Source organism: Amblyomma mixtum, chromosome 8 (genome assembly GCF_055824585.1).
Source record: "Amblyomma mixtum isolate Tamu chromosome 8, ASM5582458v1, whole genome shotgun sequence".
Taxonomy (NCBI): domain Eukaryota; kingdom Metazoa; phylum Arthropoda; class Arachnida; order Ixodida; family Ixodidae; genus Amblyomma; species Amblyomma mixtum.
The window spans coordinates 128,062,462-128,082,789 of record NC_143019.1 but is presented as its reverse complement, the minus strand read 5'-3'; the positions used below and the strand labels follow the sequence as shown (position 1 = coordinate 128,082,789).

The window sequence follows — 20,328 nt, the reverse complement described above, 5'->3', positions numbered from 1 at the left end:
ACTTTGTTTTGTTGGTGAACCTTTGGCTCCAACCCATTCTCCGCGTTGCGACCGGCGAAAGCTGGGCACCCAATGACCACCTTCCTTGCCACATGGTGGTTGGTTTGTGGCTGAGCTTGCCGCTCTGAGTCCAGGGCATCTCCTCTGAGACCGAGACCGCAACCTCCCTACGTTATAAAGGTGTGTGAGACTGCACGCAAAAGTGCGCGAAAAAATGACAGCAGCAGCGGCATGGGAAGCTTGATAAAACACGGACGCATTTCCTTACAACAGGTCAAGTGCCTTGGCTGTTAAATATTTCTGTCTCATTGCATGGTTCTGTTGCAGCCGGCAAGAAATCAACTACTTGGACCGCCCGCACCTGCCTACTGTCCTCCCCAAGAGGCAATAAGTAGCACTTTAATATAAGTATCAGTGTTTCGGTGACGCTATAACGACAGCTCTACAGGGGGTTGCTCGCGAGAAGAAACACGCATCCTCAACATTTCTCTAACTTAAATCTCAACCAGGGATTCCTTGCAGTAAAACTCGCTTTGCGGATCGCGTTACATATGCACAAATGATAAATTTGAACTGTGCTGATTACACGTCTACCACCCCGAGTTCTGCGTTTCTGCTGTGGACATCTTGAGAAGGACAAGCAATCCATATTCCCGAACTTTTTATCACAAAGTCTACAGGGCTTCGACGTCATATGACCGGTCTGCAAAAATACATTGGGCAAAGGAAGTCTTTCTGCCCAGCCAGCTTTGGAGCTGCTGCCTCTGTATTCCAAACGTGCTGAAATAAGAAATTCACCGAGGCCGCAGGAACTGCTGCAGACGGCTACTGAGCCGCATACCGAACACTACGAAGGTCATGGTACTGCTTGTCATGGACTATGCTAGAAGAGATTTCGCTAGTTACCGGCAAAAGTTGGTGTTGCGGGCTCTTCGCAGAGGTGGGAATAAGTTCTGTCAAAGGAGTTCAAGCTGAGGAGTTGAAATGTAAACAAAATTTGAAGGTAGAGTTTAGCGCCTCCACGCGCCCGATCAGCCATGAGAGACCAGCACTGGAATGCTCCCTATTGATACAGACCACCCGGGGCTGTTTATCGACCGTTGATATCGCAGCGCACACGGCGATTCTGTATAATAAGGTCGCTGTGTTCAGTATCGTGCCCACGACCTTCGGATTAGCTACCGAACACCACAGCGACTGGGCCACTGCTCTGGGTATTATATGGAGAAAAATATAGATAGGGCGCCTTCGCCTTCAAGGTTCATTTCCCTGCGATGGATACTGTGTGTTTATGTGAGGTCACATAGAAGCCAACTGGTTTCTTTTGTGAGAATGTTTTCGAATACAGTTTTCCCCTAGAGATCTCGTTCGCCTACCGGTTTCCAGTGACACGTGACGTCTGGTAAAACAAACGAAGTGCCACCAACTGAACATTACATTCAGCTAGCATGGCGATGCCCCCGAAATGCTCCAATGAAGATAACCTCCACCATGTTTTCGATTTCCAAGATAGCTTTCTTAAGCATCTTTTGATCATTGCAGTGCACTCGAATCTCACACTGTGATGTTCGGTTTAAAGAATTTTTCTTATTTCATTGAACTTTTAAGGCCAAAAATTGTCGCACTTCTAAACAGGGTGAATTTTTAAGATTCTGGAGGGAAAAAGCGCCCGAAATAGAGAATTTTTTGGTCCAGTTGAGCGTATTTTCGATTGCGGCATGAAATACCAGCGCATTTGTAAAGCCAGGCATCGCCTTCGCCACCTAAAAGGTCTTTTTGACACAGCCGTCGGCTATTCTCGTTCCAGTCCTGTAGAATGATCGAGCCCCAATTCAAACTTATATCCACTAAATGAACCAGAACTTTGCATCCCGTGCTAGACATTTGTTTTGCCAATAACGCCGCATTGGCGACTCGAATAAAAGCGTTGGCGTCTCACTGCGAGTGTGAAAGGTCAGGGAAGTGGCTCCAAATTTTTTTTGAGCCGAAACGTTCAGCGAAGAGGAGACTAAGGCGTAAAGTAATCTAGAATTTGATAGATGTCAGCTGCTGGCATTGCTTTCTGGTGGAAGTGAATTAGACACTGCGCAGCTCCCCTCATTCTTGTCCTGGCTCAACGATAGCAGCACTCCCTTTATATACGAAAATCTTAGCCCCCATTACGTTCGACTTCACCTCCAGGTCATATTACAATGAATGATAATGCAACGAAGGAAGTGCCCGCCTTTGGTCGATAAGAGTTCTACGCTTCGTGCTGTCATTATCAAAATTTTGAAATTATAGTCAGTGAGGAAGTATTCTCGAAATTTCTTCTCTCAGCGTAAAGTTTTCTTCTGTGGCCATCCTATACATGCACGAACTGTACCACAATATCAAGAGAAACATGCAAAAAGCCGAAATGATGGTGAGGCTCTCAACACTAAAAAAAACGTTCTTTGCGGACGAGAAAATACGAAGAGCGACCAGAATATGAAAAAAAGCATTCCCCTCGCTTTGTTGACTACCGCACACAAGTTGTGCACTGCTTCTACGGTGGCCAAACGGGACAATGCATCAGCGACAAGCTAAGAATCACCTGCGCAAAAGATTTAGAGACCACTGTTTTCAGTTGAAACATGCTGAAAACTGAAATGGATCCGTTTGTTTCATCCTTCTCAAACATTAAAGAAGTATCGCTACCGAACGGGAAGGTAAGTTTTTGAAGTTTCTTATTAACGTCAGGACCGAACTCTGCGTCAGAGTTCCGTTGATAGCGCTCCTCCGCATAGCGGCGGCGTGCCTTGAACGTGAACTATACGTTATTGCGTCGTCAATATTTTTGCCCGCATTTCGTGTTTTATGCTTTTTCCTGTTGAACAAGCGTATATCGACGAATTCCAAGTCCAATAAGCATCCGGTTGCTTGTCACCGCTTCGATTGTGCTTAGCGCAGTTTTTGCTTACTTGTTTTCCATGCACAAACAAGCCCAAGTTTCCAAATTACATCTTATGGGGACACTGCATATGACTTCAAATTTTTCAAGTTGCCAAACCATTTTTCAGTTCATTTGATTTCATTTATTCCACGCACTGATGTACATGAAGAGGCGAGAGAAAAAAGCTGCTTTGTGGGAAGCTTGACAAGCTCGCGACCCCTAATACATAAAGGCTAGGCAGACAGTACAAACAGTACGTGAAACAGAAACGGCGCAATTTGTGAACATAACTGCCTGAGAATCAGCAGCAGGAACCAGGAAGCACGGACTAGCTTCGAAGCAGGAACCAGCTGCTCGACTACAATCCGTGCACTTAAGGCCCGCATCCCTTTAAATGAGACCTTTCGATGTCACCTACTTCGGACAGCCGGACATCGTGATCTTTGAGGTTCCGCTTCAAGGCGGCGAAGGCCACTTCTATCGCAGGCACCTCTGGGAACAAGCTGGTGTTGGCACCAGGGAGACAGCCCAGTACACGGTCTTGAAAGGTGGGCTTCACGGCGTCGCTCAGCCACGAGGACACAATGTTGCCCAGCGGGTCCACCTACGCGAGAAAAAAAGGTCGCATTCATGTTATCTCGTTATTAACGCAGTGATAAAGCAAACAAGTGGAACAGCTTGTCTAAATTTGTACCTCAAATGTATGACTGCTATTGATCGATGGGGCCGATGGGCGTTGGGAGAGCCAATTTTCAGGTTTTAGAAGTTAACTCGAAGCCATTGCTGCACGAATACTTTGTGTCTGTACTCGTAAAGCTAAACCGCTCGTTCTCGGCACCGAGTTTGTGCATTGTTTTGCACTCCTCCATGTCTCGTACTTGGACAAAATACGGCCAGTGTCATCCGAATTCGCATACGACATTAGCTGTAGCAGAGTAATTTTGTAACTATTTGAACCATGTGTGAAATAACCATGATGCTTAAAACAGGGTTAGTGGTGTCCAGGAACATTGCGCTCAGGGCACATGTAGGGAACCACATGAAAGCAAGGCATAGTAAAGCGACCACGTATTCAGTACCTGAAGGCAAGTGCAGATTCTACGATGGAAACAATAGCTGTCATGTAAACGCCATGCCTCATGACTTCTGTCATGTAAGAAGCAAGGAAGAATCCTAATACCCCTGTCAAGCGGGCAAGTTAAGTGCACTTACGGAGAGTGCGCTTCGGCATCCCGAGTGACACTTTGGGCTACGCAGTGCTAAACGGGAAAGCAAAGTGCACTCATAGTAAAAAAAATGGCGACAGAAAATGAGCGGAATTTCTGAATAGGACGATGGAAAAGAAAAAAAGACTCATAATATTTGATTGCTTAACGTGATAGCGCAAATAAAACGAGGTTCAGCAGTTTTTAACATTGAAAAAAAATGAAAATAGAAGAAAAGCCAAGACCAGCCAAGACTATCCAGAATTTCGACAACAAACAAGATGGCGGCGGGCAGCGATGTTGCATCTGATCACGTTTACTTGTTTTGTTGCTTCGCTTGTAGCTATAACCAAGGAACTTTTTTTCTGAAAACAGTGTTATAGCACGTAAAATAAAGTTGTAAGTACTTTTTATGCACTATACATTTTGTACCATTGGAACCGCTGGCGTCGAGGCTACGCACTCGGCCAGCAAAGTGTGGTCCGTGAACGCACTTTCAGCGGAGTGCACTCTTCCGCGAGTGACACTCCACTTGCGTCGTTTAGATGCGGCAAAGTGTACTTACAGCGAAGTACACTCTCCTTAAGTGCACTTAACTTGCCCGCTTGACAGGGGTATTACATTCTAATATTAAGCAGCAAAAAAAAAACCAAAGCGTGCGATTAGAAACAGGAGAAACCACACAAGGACGGCATGGACTATAACATTTACTGATTTCCCCTTCAAGGTCAGCTTTCATTATAGAGCAACACCGATCTGTGAAGTAAACTTTCGGCTGGTGGGACGACTGGGGGTGACAAGCCCAGAGGAATACTTTTCAGCGAAAGTTTGGAAAGCAGTTTCGTGATTTCACAGTTAACGTACGATGTTGCCCCTTCATGAAGATGTGGCAACTACCACCTACAACCGATTGTGAAAGTACGTATTTTGATTTCAAAGGCGGCTTATGTTTAAAACACTGCTATATCTGCTGGTGGCAGTCACCTTCGGCTCGGGGTATGAGGCTGGAGTGCAATTGATAAAACGCAGGTAAGCAAAGCTTTAGAAAATGTTTTTCTCCTTTCGGAGAATAGCCACGACGGCGGCCATTCGTGTAGCAAAGAAGAGCGTGACAAAGTATGCTACGTCGATTTGAAGCATAGTTCCACAATGAATGCGTGTTGTGAAGCCGGACATGCCCCAAAAATGCGCTCTTATCCGCTCGGTGTTACCCAGAATCGCGCAAGGTTCCCGTGTAGTCTGACATACTGGCGCCGGCGCCACATTTTCTTACCAAATACTGACTCTCAAATTACATAGCTCGACAGCATTGCATGGAAAAGCAGTTCAGTGTCATGGCAATCAGACGAAAGAGAACCGGACATTGTAGTAGACAGCCAGTGAGGCGACAGACACCCTGGCTGCCTCCGCCTACGGGAGTCCGCGAACGCTATTTAAGTGTGCAATCGGTCTACCTGTGCTACAGTGCGCAGCTCGTTTTGAAGAAGCGAATAGCTTCACTAGAAGAGTTGGAGCCGAGCTTCGTGTATGCCGCGACAGAGTGACGTCACGCGCAGCGCAGGTGCAGCCGCGCGCTACTGCGCATGTGCGTCGCCTCCTCGCTGTCGCTACAACTGCGCACTTCGCCTCCTCGCCCACCGTTCGACTTTTCGTTGCTGCCGCGTGTTGCCCGCATCGCTGCCGGCAACCTTCCTCTCCGCATTCCTGCGGGCAGTTTTAACCACGCCGACTTCCGTCTAATCTTCCGCCTTCGTACAGGCAGTGTGTGGACGGCCGAACGCCTCCACCGTTATCGTGGTGCTCCCAGTGCATTGTGCGCCCACTGCCACAGCCATGACTTCAAACCAAGCATTACTGAAGCTTTTCGCTTGTATATCCAGGCATAACGAGAGCTAAGCCACTGCCTAATTTTTCTCATGCTGTTTGAGGACTGTCTTCAATGTAAAACTATCTAAAGTTTCGGCAGAATTTGGACTACATGAGAAGAGAAACCCCCAGCGGATAAGAGCAGCTTTCGGCGGTATGTCCGGCTTCATAAAGCAGCAGTCATAGCGGCATTTTAAAGCGACAGCTTCGAAATGACTCATACTCTGTCGCACTCTTTTTCAAGCCACTTGCCAACTGTTAACAAATGCCGGCCTTCATAGGTACTCCGCGAGGCGAGAAAAATATTTTGGAAGTGATTGCTTACATGTCTTTCTATGGGTCCCGCTACAGACCCGTACCACCGGCCGGGGGGGACTTCCACGCGGCCGTATCACGGTGTTTCCAAAACACAACGCCTTTGAAATTAGGATTCATGTTCTTCGTAACGAAGGAATAAATAACATCTTATTAAATAAAATTAGGAAACTGCTTTGAAAACTTTTGCTCACATGTATTCTAAGGGCGCTAACCATACTTTACAACCCCACTTGATTATGGCGTACGTGAGCGCCCCCGTGACCATAAACACGGTGCTGGCCTATCCTCGGAAAAACCCGTGAGAGTAGCACCACGAAAGGAAGAAATAATGTCTTCATTAGGAAATGTGAATCCCGTTATTATGGAACGTGGAACATCAGATAGCAAAAGTGGTTGCTTTGGAAGACTTAAGCGTAAAGCGCTCAGAGTTCAATATTTAGCACCAAAAGAGCAATGACTGCCTCACAGTTTCTGCTGCTCTCAGACTATGTTGAACTGATTCAAGCAAACTGGAGCTTGCTGCAGGCAAAACTAGTGTGTATGTTAACACTGTTGCGTGGCGGCACCAAAGAATGAGACGAGATGACTGAAGGCAATAAGATGGTTTAATGGCTGCTGGCGTAGCGCGAGCGCTCCTTCCCGCGCTACTGCCAGCTTCTGCATCATGACAATACGTCTCTGCTTCACAGTTTGAGAGCTTGCGAACAGGGCGAATAAGTTCCTGGAAAACAAAATAGCATGTGCCGTTTTGCCGGAACTCTTTTTCGTTCTATGGATTTGTTTCAATTTCTTTCCCATGTCCACTTTGAAGAGTGACACTATTTGCCTTGACCTGCTGTTTACTATCCACTTCATAACTTAAATTCACAAGCCGGTGTTCAGTGAAACTATAGTTTCACTATACTCGAGCCTCAGAGCGTCACATACCCTTCAGTTTACCAGGGCCCGCAGCACGAAGCACGGGTACGGCTCTGTCACAAGCCGCCTCTTAAATGCCGAAATGTATGGGAGAGCCCCCGCACGCCGGGCATGTTCCGACAGGAACCACGGAGCAGTGACCGGGCAGCTCGAGGCCTTGAACGCCGCGCCGCGCAACCTTAGAGAAGGGTTAAAAATGCGGGCTCGTACCGCCGACGGGCAGTGTGCTTTGGGGAGATTCAGCCTCTGGTCCCTCCAACGGAACCGAGCGTCCGCAGTCCATCAAACGCGACCCTGCTTCGACCACCTCGCCCTCATCCCCCTGCTCACCTCCGCAGGAAGGAATGTGAGGACTCGTTTCTCATTGCACATCCCTGAATGGTCCATTCGCATGCATCTGCTTTTTATTCTTTCTTGTCGTGTGCGTGCAGATTCTACATCGCCTGAACACTTTTAGTGTTGCCTTAATCTATTTTTTTATATCCAGAAAATTAATCTTGTATGCGCTAATTGTTGCTGCCACTTTAGACTTGTTGAATTCGTTGATTTAGCTTTTAAGTGTCAATGTAGCACTCTTCTTAGTATTTCTATTTCTGTTGTAGACTTTCCTTCCAATATAAATACCCAACTGTTTTATGTATAGCAGCCAAAGTTTTGAGAATTTCTTCTTTCTGTCCGCCGGTCGCAAAGGTCTACCAGCTTAATGAAACAATGTGTTACAGGGATCCGGAGTGGGAAGGCGGGTAACCACAGGGAGGGGGGGGGGCAATGTCAACTTCCATAACACAGTGGAACTGTAGAGGCTTTAAAGACCGCACTAAGCGGGCCAATTTCCGCCTATACCTTGAAACCTTCGAGTCCCTAGCAGCCGTGGTTGCCCTCTAGGAGCCAGGCCTGGGCGCCGCACTTTCAAATTACATGTTCCAACAGGATCTCGCGTCTTGTCTTCTTGTTCACAAAGCCTACACAGCCAACTTAGTGGATCTCGACATAAAGCTCGAGTATTCCTATGTAATGGTGGCTACCCTACCACTCCGCCGCAGGGACCCGCCGTTGCATATACCCAACGTGTACTGCTCTCCCAAACTCAAGCGAGTGACTTTTGCGGACCTCTTCAGCCGCGCGTTAGAAGTAGCGGGCCGCGATCCCCTGTTGATTGTGGGCGACTTTACCGCTCCCAGTCAGCTGTGGGGGTATCGCAAGGAGGAGTCGCTAGGACGTAAGCTGGCGGCTGGCGGAGCTTGCGTCCACGTTGGGCCTCAGCCTCCACTCGGACTCCGTCTACCCAAAATGGCTAGGAAACACCGTGACACGGGATACATGTCCGGACTTCACCTTCACTCGCAACATACGACACGCAGACTGGCTCAACACCGAGCAGACCCGCGGTAGCGACCACTGCATCCTTAACACTACACTACGCACACGCCACCTCAAACGTCCCAAAACACAAGCCCGTATCCCAGATTGGACGAAATTCAGGCAAGATTTTGACTCACTTGATAATACACCCATTTCCGAGCAAGGCCACCCAGCATGGTTCCAACCGCTGCTGACAACTTTTCTCGCATGAAACACGCATCCAGTTCTCAGAGGCGGTCACGGACGTGGATAACCACCTTCTACACCTCTGGGAAGCCCGTCGCAGCCTCGTCCGCCGTTGGCGACGCCAGAAACACAATAGAAAGCTTAAAGCTCGAATTGCCGAGCTTACCCAGAAAGCGGCAGAGCACGCGGCCCAACTAGCAGACTCCAACTGGGCGGATAGGTGCATCACGGCCGTGCGACAAATGTCCAGCCGAAACACATGACGTCTCTTTCGAGCCCTAATCGACCCAGCCCAATCACGAACCGCAACACAAAAACTTTGCAGCGAGCCATGCACGCTTTCCCTGACAACAAGACTCAACTGACAAAGAAACTTCGGGACCAGTATCTGTGTACAGCCCAAGACCCCCGTGGATCTGCGTAGTCCCAAGCAGGTAGAGAACACGGAGCTGGATCAACCTTTCAAGCTCCATGATCTGCGGGCGGCCCTCGCCAAAATGAAAAGGAGCACTGCGCCAGGAAGGGATAAGGTTACCGTCAAGCTTTTGACGAACCTGCCCGACTTGGCATACCAGTCCCTCCTCGACTACATCAATGGAATTTGGCGCGGGCACCCCCCTGCCAATGGACTGGAAAACTGCTCTGGTCACTTTTATTCCTAAAGCAGGCAAACCAATTGACACAGATAACCTCCGCCCCATGTCTCTCACCTCCTGTGTGGGCAAACTCCCTCCTCGACTACATCAATGGAATTTGGCGCGGGCACCCCCCTGCCAATGGACTGGAAAACTGCTCTGGTCACTTTTATTCCTAAAGCAGGCAAACCAATTGACACAGATAACCTCCGCCCCATGTCTCTCACCTCCTGTGTGGGCAAACTAATGGAGACTATGGTGCAGGATCCGTTATCTGCATATCTTGAACACAAACATGTCTTTGCGAGCACCATGTTCGGATTCCGCCCAAACAGATCCGCACAAGATGTCCTCCTGCAAATCAATCGGGAGGTCCTTGACACCCTCGAATGCCCCCACAATGACCGAGTAGTACTCGCCTTGGATCTGAAAGGGGCATTGGACAGTGTAACACACGAGATCCTACTCACTAACCTAAGTCGGACCGACTGTCGCCCCAACACATTCCGATACATATGCCAATTTCTAAAGTATCGTGAATCTTACATCCGCACCCAAGATAGAGAGCATGGTCCTTACCTACTCGGCACGCGGGGAATCCCCCAAGGCGCGGTACTTCCCCGCTGCTCTTCAATCTGTCTATGATGCAGCTGCCGGCCCAGCAGGGTGGTGTCGCCGGCGCGCAGCACGCCCTGTACACCGATGACATCATCCTATGGGCCACGCAGGGCAGCACAGGGGACATTGAAACCAGCGTGCAAACAGCGGCGACGATAGTAGACCCCTACGCCCGCCGTTTCTGTCTGCAATGTTCCCCTCAAAAATCAATTTGTGCACCTCCGCCCTTCACAGAGGTGCACAACTAAAATCTCTCTTTCCAGAGTGACCCCATACGCGAAAGTGACGAGATACGGGTACTACGACTCTACATCCACAAACACAGACGGTCAGACACTACATTGGCCAAACTCCGTAAGGTGGGGGACCAGGTGGGCCGCATGGTCCGCAAGGTTTCTAACAAATGCGAGGGGTTACGAAGTAAGGATGCCATTGTGGCTGGCAAACGCCTTCGTAACTTGTCGAATTCTCTATTCGACTCCTAATCTCCACCTACGGAAAAAAGAGGAGGATGCCCTTGAGGTCATCATTCGCAAAAACTGTTAAACGTGCCCTTGACCTCCCCATCACTACTTCAAACAGCCGGCTTATGGCTCTTGGGGTAGTGAATACTTTCCGGGAGCTCCGGAAGGCGCACCTTACAAACCAGTACACGCGCTTGTCACTAACGGAGTCGGGTCGCCGCCTTCTTGCCAGACTCCGTATCCAACGCACCACTCCTATGGACGACAGGTTTCACTTCCCAGAAATGTGGAGACGTGCCCTCCACGTGCGGCCTCTTCTAGCCAGCATGTCACACGAAGACCATAATGGTCGGCGCTTGGCACAAGCGCAAGCCTTAGCCCGACTTTATGGCAACAAAACAGGTGTATACTACGTGGACGCCTCCGGCCTGCACCACGGGGGATGGTACACGGCCGTGGCAGTTCACAACAGCAACACAGTTAACGGCCACACGTTCAGAGCCCGCAGTGCAGCACAAGCAGAAGAGGTCGCCATTGCTCTCGCGGCCTCACATTCCGATCCAAATACATAATCACCGACTCGCGAGGGGCCTGTCGGTACGTCGAACAAGGCTGCACTCCCTTCCTAGCCTATCGAAACTACCAAAATTGCATACGGGATACGCACCCCGCACACCGTTACCTTATATGCGTCCCTGCTCATCAGGGGATGGCAGGAAACGAGGCAGCAGACGCAGCCACCTGCGCGCTCTCTCACCGGGCTGTTTTCTCCTCCCCACCCGATCAGGAACCCGATTTTAATCCGGTCTATACGTTCAAAGATGTTACAACCTACTATCAGGATAGTGTTCGCCTTTCCCCTAGCCCATGTAAAGGCCTCAAGAAGGTGGATGAGCGACTCCTTCTCCGCCTTCTCGCCAATACATTGCTGTGTCCGGCAGTACTGAAACATTTTGACCCCTCCTCTAGCGGTAGCGGCCCGCACTGCAGTACGGTGCCTTGGGACACCTACCACATGGTGTGGGCCTGCCCCTCCAATCCGGCCCTTCCCCCCATCCCCAACCCGGAAGTACTGGGAGACGACCCTGCTCGGCTGCCACGACTTACAGGCCCAACAAGCCTTAGTCGGGCGCGCCTGGGCGGCGGCCACACCACTGGGGTCCCAAACTAGGAACCTTGACCAATTGTTTATAAAGATCGGCTCCTTACGGGCTGATCCAAACATACCTCCTGTCCCTTCTAAATAAATGTTTTCACCACCACCACCACCTTAACCTACCCAAAGCGGAAAACGGTCATTTAGGGCTTGAACACTGAGAGCGCTACTTGGTGATATGTGCCAACTATCAGCGCCTTCAGGAGGCAGCGAGGGCACGAGGCGGAGAAATATTGTTTCTTAAAAGCTGATGCGACGGAGGTGGAATGGTGTCTCGACCTGCAGGAGACAGCCGCTTGGACAGTTAGGCCCAAACGGCGATAGGCTGACGCTCTCAAACGCGGCCAATGAAGCTCAACTAAGCCGAACCTCCTGCAAATCGCCAGCAGTAGGAAGATCACAAGAGTAGGTGGCATTCAGAGCAGAAAGGGATAGCTTTGCGCATTCAGAGCGAGACCGCCAAACCTGTAGTAGCTAAAACAGTAACAACTAGTCCCGGCATTGTTGGTTACCAATCTCCACTTATAATCACGCAGCTCTCTCTCCCAGGCTGGTGCCGGCTTCATCTTCGACAGGTGCCCCGCGCCAATACGAGACCATGGTGCTAAGGGCGCCACTGTATAATAGGTTTGGTTTGGTTTGTGGGGTTTAACGTCCCAAAGCAACTCAGGCTATGAGGGACGCCGTAGTGAAGGGCTCCGGAAATTTGGACCACCTGGGGTTCTTTAAGGTGTACTGACATGGCACACCACACGAGCCTCTAGAATTTCGCCTCCATCTAAATTCGAACGCTATAGGTTTCGTGCACTGAAATAAGCGGGCATAGTCGCAGAGGATGCAAGCAGAATGAAAACAAAAGTGCAACGCTAAAGTAAATTAAAAGCACTGAAGCCCTGCTTACCTTCACACCTTCGGTGTCCACAGCGCCGACCAACTCCTTGGCGTAGATGTAACCCAAGCCACCGTGCAACATGGCCTTTGTACCGTCTTTGTAATAAAATGGTGGGGCCATAGCTCCCAGTGACAGGGAAAGTTGGTTCAGCACGTGAACGTACTCGGCGTATGGCAACTCGATGCTGTCGCCAATTCGCAGCTCTTGCAAACCAGCGCCGGAGCCGATGAGGCCACGCAGGCTCCGCCGAGTCTGGATCCAGAAATCAGCAAACGAGGAGGCGTCGTCAGGGAAATTGGAATACGCGTCCTCGAGACCCTCGGCGGTCAGGAACTTCTTGTCTGGCCATACAACACTACGCATACCTCGAAGCTTCTCTGCGGCGACCTCTTGAGTTTCATTGTCAAACCACTGTGCTGCAGATGTCTTCTCAACGGCCGTCTGCGGATAGAAGGGGCAGACGTGGGTGTACTTACTGGGTATACGACACGACATGCGGAGCCAACTTGTCGGCCAAACAACGTTCGTCTGGCGCTCAAACAAAACATGTACAGAACGACCTTGAGTCTAGAGGCACAAAAATGACTCCCTCGGAATGAGCGCCACAACTTTCATCGTCCCGCGAACGATCAAGCACCCTTTCCACAGTCTTAGGATGGGAGCCCTTCAAACTACACGATTCAACTCAAACAAAATGGACTGCTGATTGATGTTAGGAGCGTTTCCTTTGGAGCGGGACGGAAACGGCTTGCGCGCATGCTCGGTAGTTTTTCCTTTTTTCTTCTATTTGTACACCCAATCTGCCAAGCTCTCAAGGTACGACCTCGGAACGATTGCTTATTAAATAAAAATATTGCTGACTTTGACGCTGTAAAAATTTTAAATACCGAAACTCTATATGGTGATTCCCTCCTAGAATTTTAAGCCACCAATCCTCCAACCGTTTCTTGTTAACTTCGACCGCTGACACATTCACATTACTATTAATTTCGTCTCCAAACGCTATAGCGCCAGGGATAGTGACTGCCTACACCCAAATCTGCATGGATACAGCCGTATTATATAAATATATGCCCATGTTTTTTTAGGTAAACCACACACAACACCTATGTCATCATTGCCGCTAAATTGATTTTTACAGCTTTAGCATTATAATGCACACTGATCTCGCTTCAAATAGCAGTGCGCTGCGCTTAGCATTATCATAGAACCATTGCTTCATATTCACGGGAGGGCTTCCTCCCGGTCGAGCACGCTTTAAGAATGCCCTTACTGGCCACTAAAGAAACTCAGAATATTTCATCGGCGCCTACGACGCGAACTTCGACACCATCCACCTGTAGACAGTTCGGTGTGACACTTCAGCTGCTAAAGTGCTTTATGTTACCCACGTTATGGAGGAAAGTTTTTGTTGCTTGTTCTTGTATTCAAAAACATCTACCCACTTCACAAGTCATCCGGTCTGAGCAATGCTACATTCACCCAACTTCACTGTCCGACATACTGGCGCACTCAAAATCAGGTGGCAACTACAGATGTAAATGAATGCACGCCTGGCATGTGTAGGTGCCGTTAAATAATTCGCGAAGGAAGCAGCTGGATTATAAATAATCCCGTGTCGTGGCTACGGCTTGGATCGACCACCAGTGCTGTCCAGCTGAAATGTATAGATTGAACAATGAAATCTGCAGGTGTCAAGTGTGGTTAATTCATATCTACACCGGGCAGATACACCGGGCAGCTTGGCTTATACACTGCAGACAGGACAATAACTCTGCAGTTTGAGAGCACAACACACAATAGGCGTGCAATCAAGGCACGCAGTACGCATTTGCGCCTACCTCTAGGATACTAGCGAGGTGGGTGTCGATATTGCGGCGCTCTTCCTCAGAAAACTGCATCACCGTCACCATAGCGGCGACCAGAAGCTTGTAGCTGGCCTCGACCTGTCCGGCGCAGAACAGGGGTCGTACCTCTGCGGCTCGGCGCTCGCTACCGTACAGGATGAGCAGGACAGTGCCGGGGCTGGCCACGGCTGCGTACGCTTCCAGAAATAGCCAGGCCAGGTGACGGCGGACGACGCTGTCGCTGATTTCTCCGAAAATGCTCAGGACTGCGTGGAGCAGTGCAACGTCACTCATGAGTATCAAGTCTTCCATCGTGAAGGGCGGTTGGATTTCCAGCATGGTGTCGATGGTGTGCTTTATGTAGGTCACCTCGGTGAGATCCGTGAGGTCGTCCAGTTTCCGCAGTGGCAAAACGGCTGGAACTCGTGCCTTGCCCGTGCTCGACGAAATTAATAAGTCGAATACGTACTCTAGACTGTTGTAAGCCTCTGTGATTCTATCAGGCGGCGGCGATGTATCTGTGCCGTTTGTGAAAAGCCTGAACATGGCACGGTAGACCTTGTCGAAGAACTGCCTCGGTATTTGTCTGAAGATGCTCCTCCACTCAAGCATAAGGTTGTTGTGAGCGAAGAACAGACGTCGCTTCAGGTAGTCATCCGCTGCGCGAGGAAGTAGGTGCAGCGTGAACCAGAGGTTGACGTTCCAGTTAAACGCGAGGTCAAAGAGCACTTCCACCGGACCTGGGCCATTGCCTACGGGATCTTCCGGCCAGGTGAGGCCGTGCGTACTCATGAAGTTTTTGATGACGTCGACTTGCGAGCCCGTCTGCGTCATGCAGCTGTTGAACATGGCGGCCGCTTTCCTCCCCGCTGGAATCTTGGCGACTCCCTTGAGCAGCGTGTCAGGCAGCTTCGACTTCCACGCCATCACCATATCCGCTAGCGCGGAGCGCGACAGTTCGGTGAACTCTTTGCGGGGTGTCCAGCGGCCGCAGACATGAGCAGCGAAGTCATTGCACGGATCCACGCTCCTGTCCAGGAGGCTTTCGATGAGACCCCTGTCAAAGTACACGACGACTTCAGCATCATCTCCTTCCGCCTTTCCTAGTGTTGAACGTTGACGGTACTCTACTGTATCGTATAATTCCTACCTGGAACCCTGGGAGCCAGGGGTGTATAGTGCCCATTGCGCGTGCAGTTTATTAGGGTTCACACGCTTAAAAAGCCGCAAGGATGGTAAATTTGTACTTTTAATTTCTTAGACATCTATATAGCTTAAAAAATTTGCAGAGAGACTACAACATTCCTCTCATAAAAAACAAACGTTTGGGGACGCACTGCTTGCATGCACTCGGGGGCTGATGGCAGAAAATATCGCATTGTGCGCAGTGATAATTCTGCAAGAACAGGAAGTCAGCTTGTAGAGAGTTAGCTTCTTTTTACCTCGTTAAGCTCCGTGCGAGCAGTAGCACGGTTCTTAACATTACAAACAGAAGCAGGCGAACGTAGAAGTATCACCGGGCATCAAGAGTTTTGTTTGGGAGCTCATCAACACAAAGCCTGCAACCTGTTACGTCAGTCAATTTAGTGAGGTTAACAGGAAGAATGAATAAAAACCATTTTCCTGACAACTCTCGCGCATAGCAATCACTTGCTTTAAAAGAAAAGCAGCCACACACTAACAGAACAGCCAATAAATATGTATTCTTTTAGAAGACCAGCTCTAATTTCGCCTCAAATAACTTCGATCCTGATCTCATTCCTGAAATCTGGTCAACGCATTTCTTTTCAGCAACGCACTCTTAATGTTACGTATTGTTTCCAATCATATCCATATCTCCCAGAGCATTGTCTCGTGGAACAGCATATACTCTGACTTTTTTCTGTTGATCACGCGCAAAACCACGTTGTCCAAAGGATTACCCGTAATGTGAACCAATATTACTCTTTGTTAATACCAAAGAAATATTGATAAGAGCTTCGAAACTTCCGACTTTATGGGAGAGAAAAAGCCTGTTTTGTTTATTCGCCTAATCATATAAAATATTCCTCACCGCCAAAACGTAACCGCAAAAATGTGCCGAAACGTGATGAACTCACGAGGCTTTGAAACCAAGAGCCCTCGAAGTCAGCTAAACCTCAATACGGCGAAGCCTCACTGCATGGAACAAGCACTGTAGTGACGTCGGGCATCGGTTAACGTAAGGAGAATAAGTGCTTGCACCTCAAGCATCCATTCGTGAGTGAGGTGGATAGTGGCGGCATCGAATAGACTTGTTCGATCCCTTCGTTACCACCCCATCTTAGTATATACAGCGGCTATAGAACAGGAATATTATAGCGCTTCTATTTTCAAGCTGCACTGCAAATCGCTTTTCCTGTTTGCGATCGCCTCACGCGATGCCACACACCACTTTCGCTCCTTACTGTTGGCTCACGTGACGCAAAAACTACTAGCCAATAAACAAAACACTGAATAAAGTCGGAATATAACAGCTGAATTATACCTGAGAAGATGTTATACGAACTCAAGACGCACTGAGTATAAGCGAATAAATAAAATATGTAATGCCACCGCGGTGGCTCAGTGGTTATGGTGCTCGGCTGCTGACCCGGAAGACGCGGGTTCGATCCCGGCCGCGGCGATTGAATTTTTGGAGGAGAAATTCTAGAGGCCCGTGTACTGTGCGATGTCAGTACACGTTAAAGAACCCCAGGTGGTCGAAAAATCCGGAGCCCTCCACTACGGCGTCTCTCATAGCCTTAGTCGCTTTGGGACGTTAAACCCCATAAACCAACCAAAATATTTAATGAAGCTGCAATATAATATTTTTATTATAAGTGATAAAGTGTTATACACAATCAATGCACAATGACTATTAGAGAATTACTAAAATATTGAATTAAATTCGAATAAAATCTTATATTGTAAGTGACAGATGTTATACAAAATAAGGACACAATGACTACTAGTGTATAAAAAAATATTGAATGAAAATCGAGTATGAAAGTTGTATTGTACCAGCCATGATGTTGTATAAAAGCAAACAACAACGCTGACAAAGGCCTGCTACAAAAAATACAAAACTTCCTTGAATAGACAAGGGTATGGAAATTAGCCTCTCGTAGTGACATACATCGAATGAAGCCAAAAGTCACCGAAACCAAGGAAAGCATAGGGGAATGTTTGGGTATTTCTTGTGGCCTTGTTCACTGGGAAATTAGAAATGTATTCATTTTATGTCTGCAAGATAAGTGATTAGAAAGTAAAAGAAAGTCGCCAAATGCCGCCAGTGAGATTGACGACAATGACTTCTGTATGTCATGTACGGTGCTCTACGAACAGAGCCATGTAGGTGGCCGTCCAATTTTATACTTTCGGGGCTATTTATGTTGCGTATAATCTAGAATTCAGTGTGTTCGCCCGCGCCACCCTCGTCCATAATGGCAGACACCGAAAGTGCTGTATTAACGCCACTGTCAAGTGCAACGGTATCGAAAAATCTGGACAGCAGTTTGCGCTAACCCTCGCATGGTTCTATAACACCAAGAATGCTGGACATGAAACTCTCGTTAAATGGCTTTCGATTACTGCCGGCTTCCTTATTACATATGTTGTATTTTCGGATATATATATGCATGAGAGAGAAGCCAACATCCACAGAAACCAAGAGAACTCAGGGGATTTTTTTCATTTATTTACTTTGTGGTTTTGTGGTGTTGATCAATCAAGAATATTACTGAATGTGTTATCGCTTGAAGATAATTGATTAGAAAAGCAGAAGAAAAAACAACCACATGCCGCCGGTGGGAACCGAACCCACGACCCCCGAATCACGCGTCCGGTGCTCTACCAAATGAGCTACGGTTCTCACACAGCTTCCACCCTCGCCGTTCGCTGACGTTCCACCATGTCACACCAGCGGCAACTCAGGACGTGCTACGTCCGCCGCTCATTAACGTAGGTGGCGCTGGTGAACACTCAAGGTCAAGTCAGTTGTCAACAGAAATACCCCCGAAAGCAGATCTGACAGCCGTCACTGTAGCTCAGTGTGTGTGTGCTTGTGCGTGTGCGTGTGTGTGTGTGTGTGTGTGTGTGTGTGCGCGTGTGTGTGTGTGTGTGTGTGTGTGTGTGTGTTTGTTTGTGTGTGTGTGTGTGTGTGTGTGTGTCTCTGTGTGTGTGTGTGTTTGTGTGTGTGTGTGTGCGTGTGTGTGTGTGTGTGTGTGTGTGTGTGTGTGTGTGTGTGTGTGTGTAACCAGAAATTGAATAATATAACAGGATTTAATTCACGACGTGTCGGCTGTAGGGCCAGCCTTTTTCGAGTGTACTACAGCACTCGAAACACATAGCTTTTAAAGCACGCGCGAGGTACAGGAATAGCGTGAAGCACCAGTGCAAGCAATGGGGAGGGGTGGGACTGAAAAAAGACAGGAAAGGAAAAAGAAAAAAGAAGGAAAAAACGAAACAGAAAAAGGGCGATCCCCTACCGCGGATGCAGGTGTTCGGAAGGAGGGAAGTACAGGAAAATAACAAGTGGGGGGGGGGGGGGGGATTTCTTTCTCCACCACCTCATGGCTTTCTTAGAAAGACATGGGGGTGACCCTCGAGGTGTCGCTTATTACTGCATTTCGGTGACAAGCATGAAGCGCTTGGCCTCTGTGCAACGAGCAGGTAACACAAGAGAAACTAGTATGGATGGTTTGGGACGTTCAACCCCACAAACTAGTATGGATGGGGGTCAGCACAAATGCCAAACAGAACACCTCCAGAAAAAGAAACAAAGAAAAAACAGCATTGCGCAAGACTTTGCAAAATCCCACTCAGGGAAGGGTTGTGGCAGCAAAACAGGATACAAAATAGGAAATCCGAAAAAAAAATCACGTTTCCAATCAATCTTTAAACAAGCGTTCCGTACACAAAAAAAAGAAAAGAGAGAGAGAAGGTTAACAAGAAATCTAACACCAGATACGAACTGCAGTAAGGCAAATGGAACTGCAGGACTATTCAGTGTTGAACAAATGCAATTGTCCACAGCGCTTGAACGCGCGCAGGACTGCATGGCAATTCATCAATGTATGAACAGCAGACAACAGCAGACATAACAGCGAAAACCAGAATAAAGAGAGGACAAAAAAGGAAGCAAAAATTGGTGACAGTAGATTACAATGCATAGCAATGCAGTAAAAAAATAAATACAAATAAATAAAAAATAAAAAGGGAAGGGTTGTGCCCGCACGTGGGAACTGTGATTGTTGCTGCGAATTCTGAACGGCGTAACCGTTTGTCCCACGCACTTAGCTTTACCGGTGCCACATTCCAGGAGGTAGACAACATTAGCGCTGTCGAATGAGAAATTGCGTTTTATTTGGACTGAGAAGGATGACGCTGTGCTTTTGGCGCTAGAACTCGTTGCCATAATCGGACAAAGCTTACACCTAGGTTTATTGCATGGCGCAGATCCTGTGAAGCTATGGTTACCGATTGTAGACGATGGTGTCATATCACGGATGTTCCTTGCACGCCTATACACAACGCTTGGGGGAGCAGGGATGACTTCTTTTGATCCTTTCACTCTGTAGAAGGATGTTGTGATGTTTCTTAAGAACTGCATTAACATTGGGGATTGACGCCGAATGTGTCAGGACAATATTGACTTGAGAGCTCGGCGAGGCTGCTTCTAGCCATTTATGAGTTCGCGCCGGTCATGCTTGGAACCTTTGATTGAATCGTCGATAACTGACAATGGGTGTTTTTGTCGTGCTAGGTCTGCCAGGAGTTGCTCGTAGTTCGATTCAAAGTCGCCTTCTTTAGAGCAAATCCTACGGAAACGTAGGGACTGACTGCAAGCGATGGAGGTTTTACAATGTCGCGTGTGACTACTCTGAAAATGTAAGTACTGATGTCGGTCTGCAGTTGTATGTAAACTGTTGCCTCAACTGTTTCCCGT

General features: G+C 48.4%; 1 protein-coding gene across 5 annotated transcripts in view; it reads right to left on the bottom strand.

The window, feature by feature from the left end:
- LOC149334292 (neprilysin-1-like) overlaps positions 1-20,328 on the bottom strand; it is a 78,735-nt gene that overhangs the window by 7,909 nt on the left and 50,498 nt on the right. For 4 of the 5 annotated variants that reach the window (XM_089555112.1, XM_089555114.1, XM_089555113.1 and 1 more), the window contains 4 exons: positions 14,376-15,438; positions 12,900-12,975; positions 12,544-12,786; positions 3,333-3,518 (listed from right to left, as the gene is read on the bottom strand). In XM_089555112.1, coding sequence (XP_089411238.1) covers positions 3,333-3,518; positions 12,544-12,786; positions 12,900-12,975; positions 14,376-15,438 — 1,568 coding nt within the window. Of the gene's footprint in view, positions 1-3,332; positions 3,519-12,543; positions 12,976-14,375; positions 15,439-20,328 lie in introns of all 5 variants that reach the window. The other variant, XM_089555111.1, reaches the window with a different exon arrangement.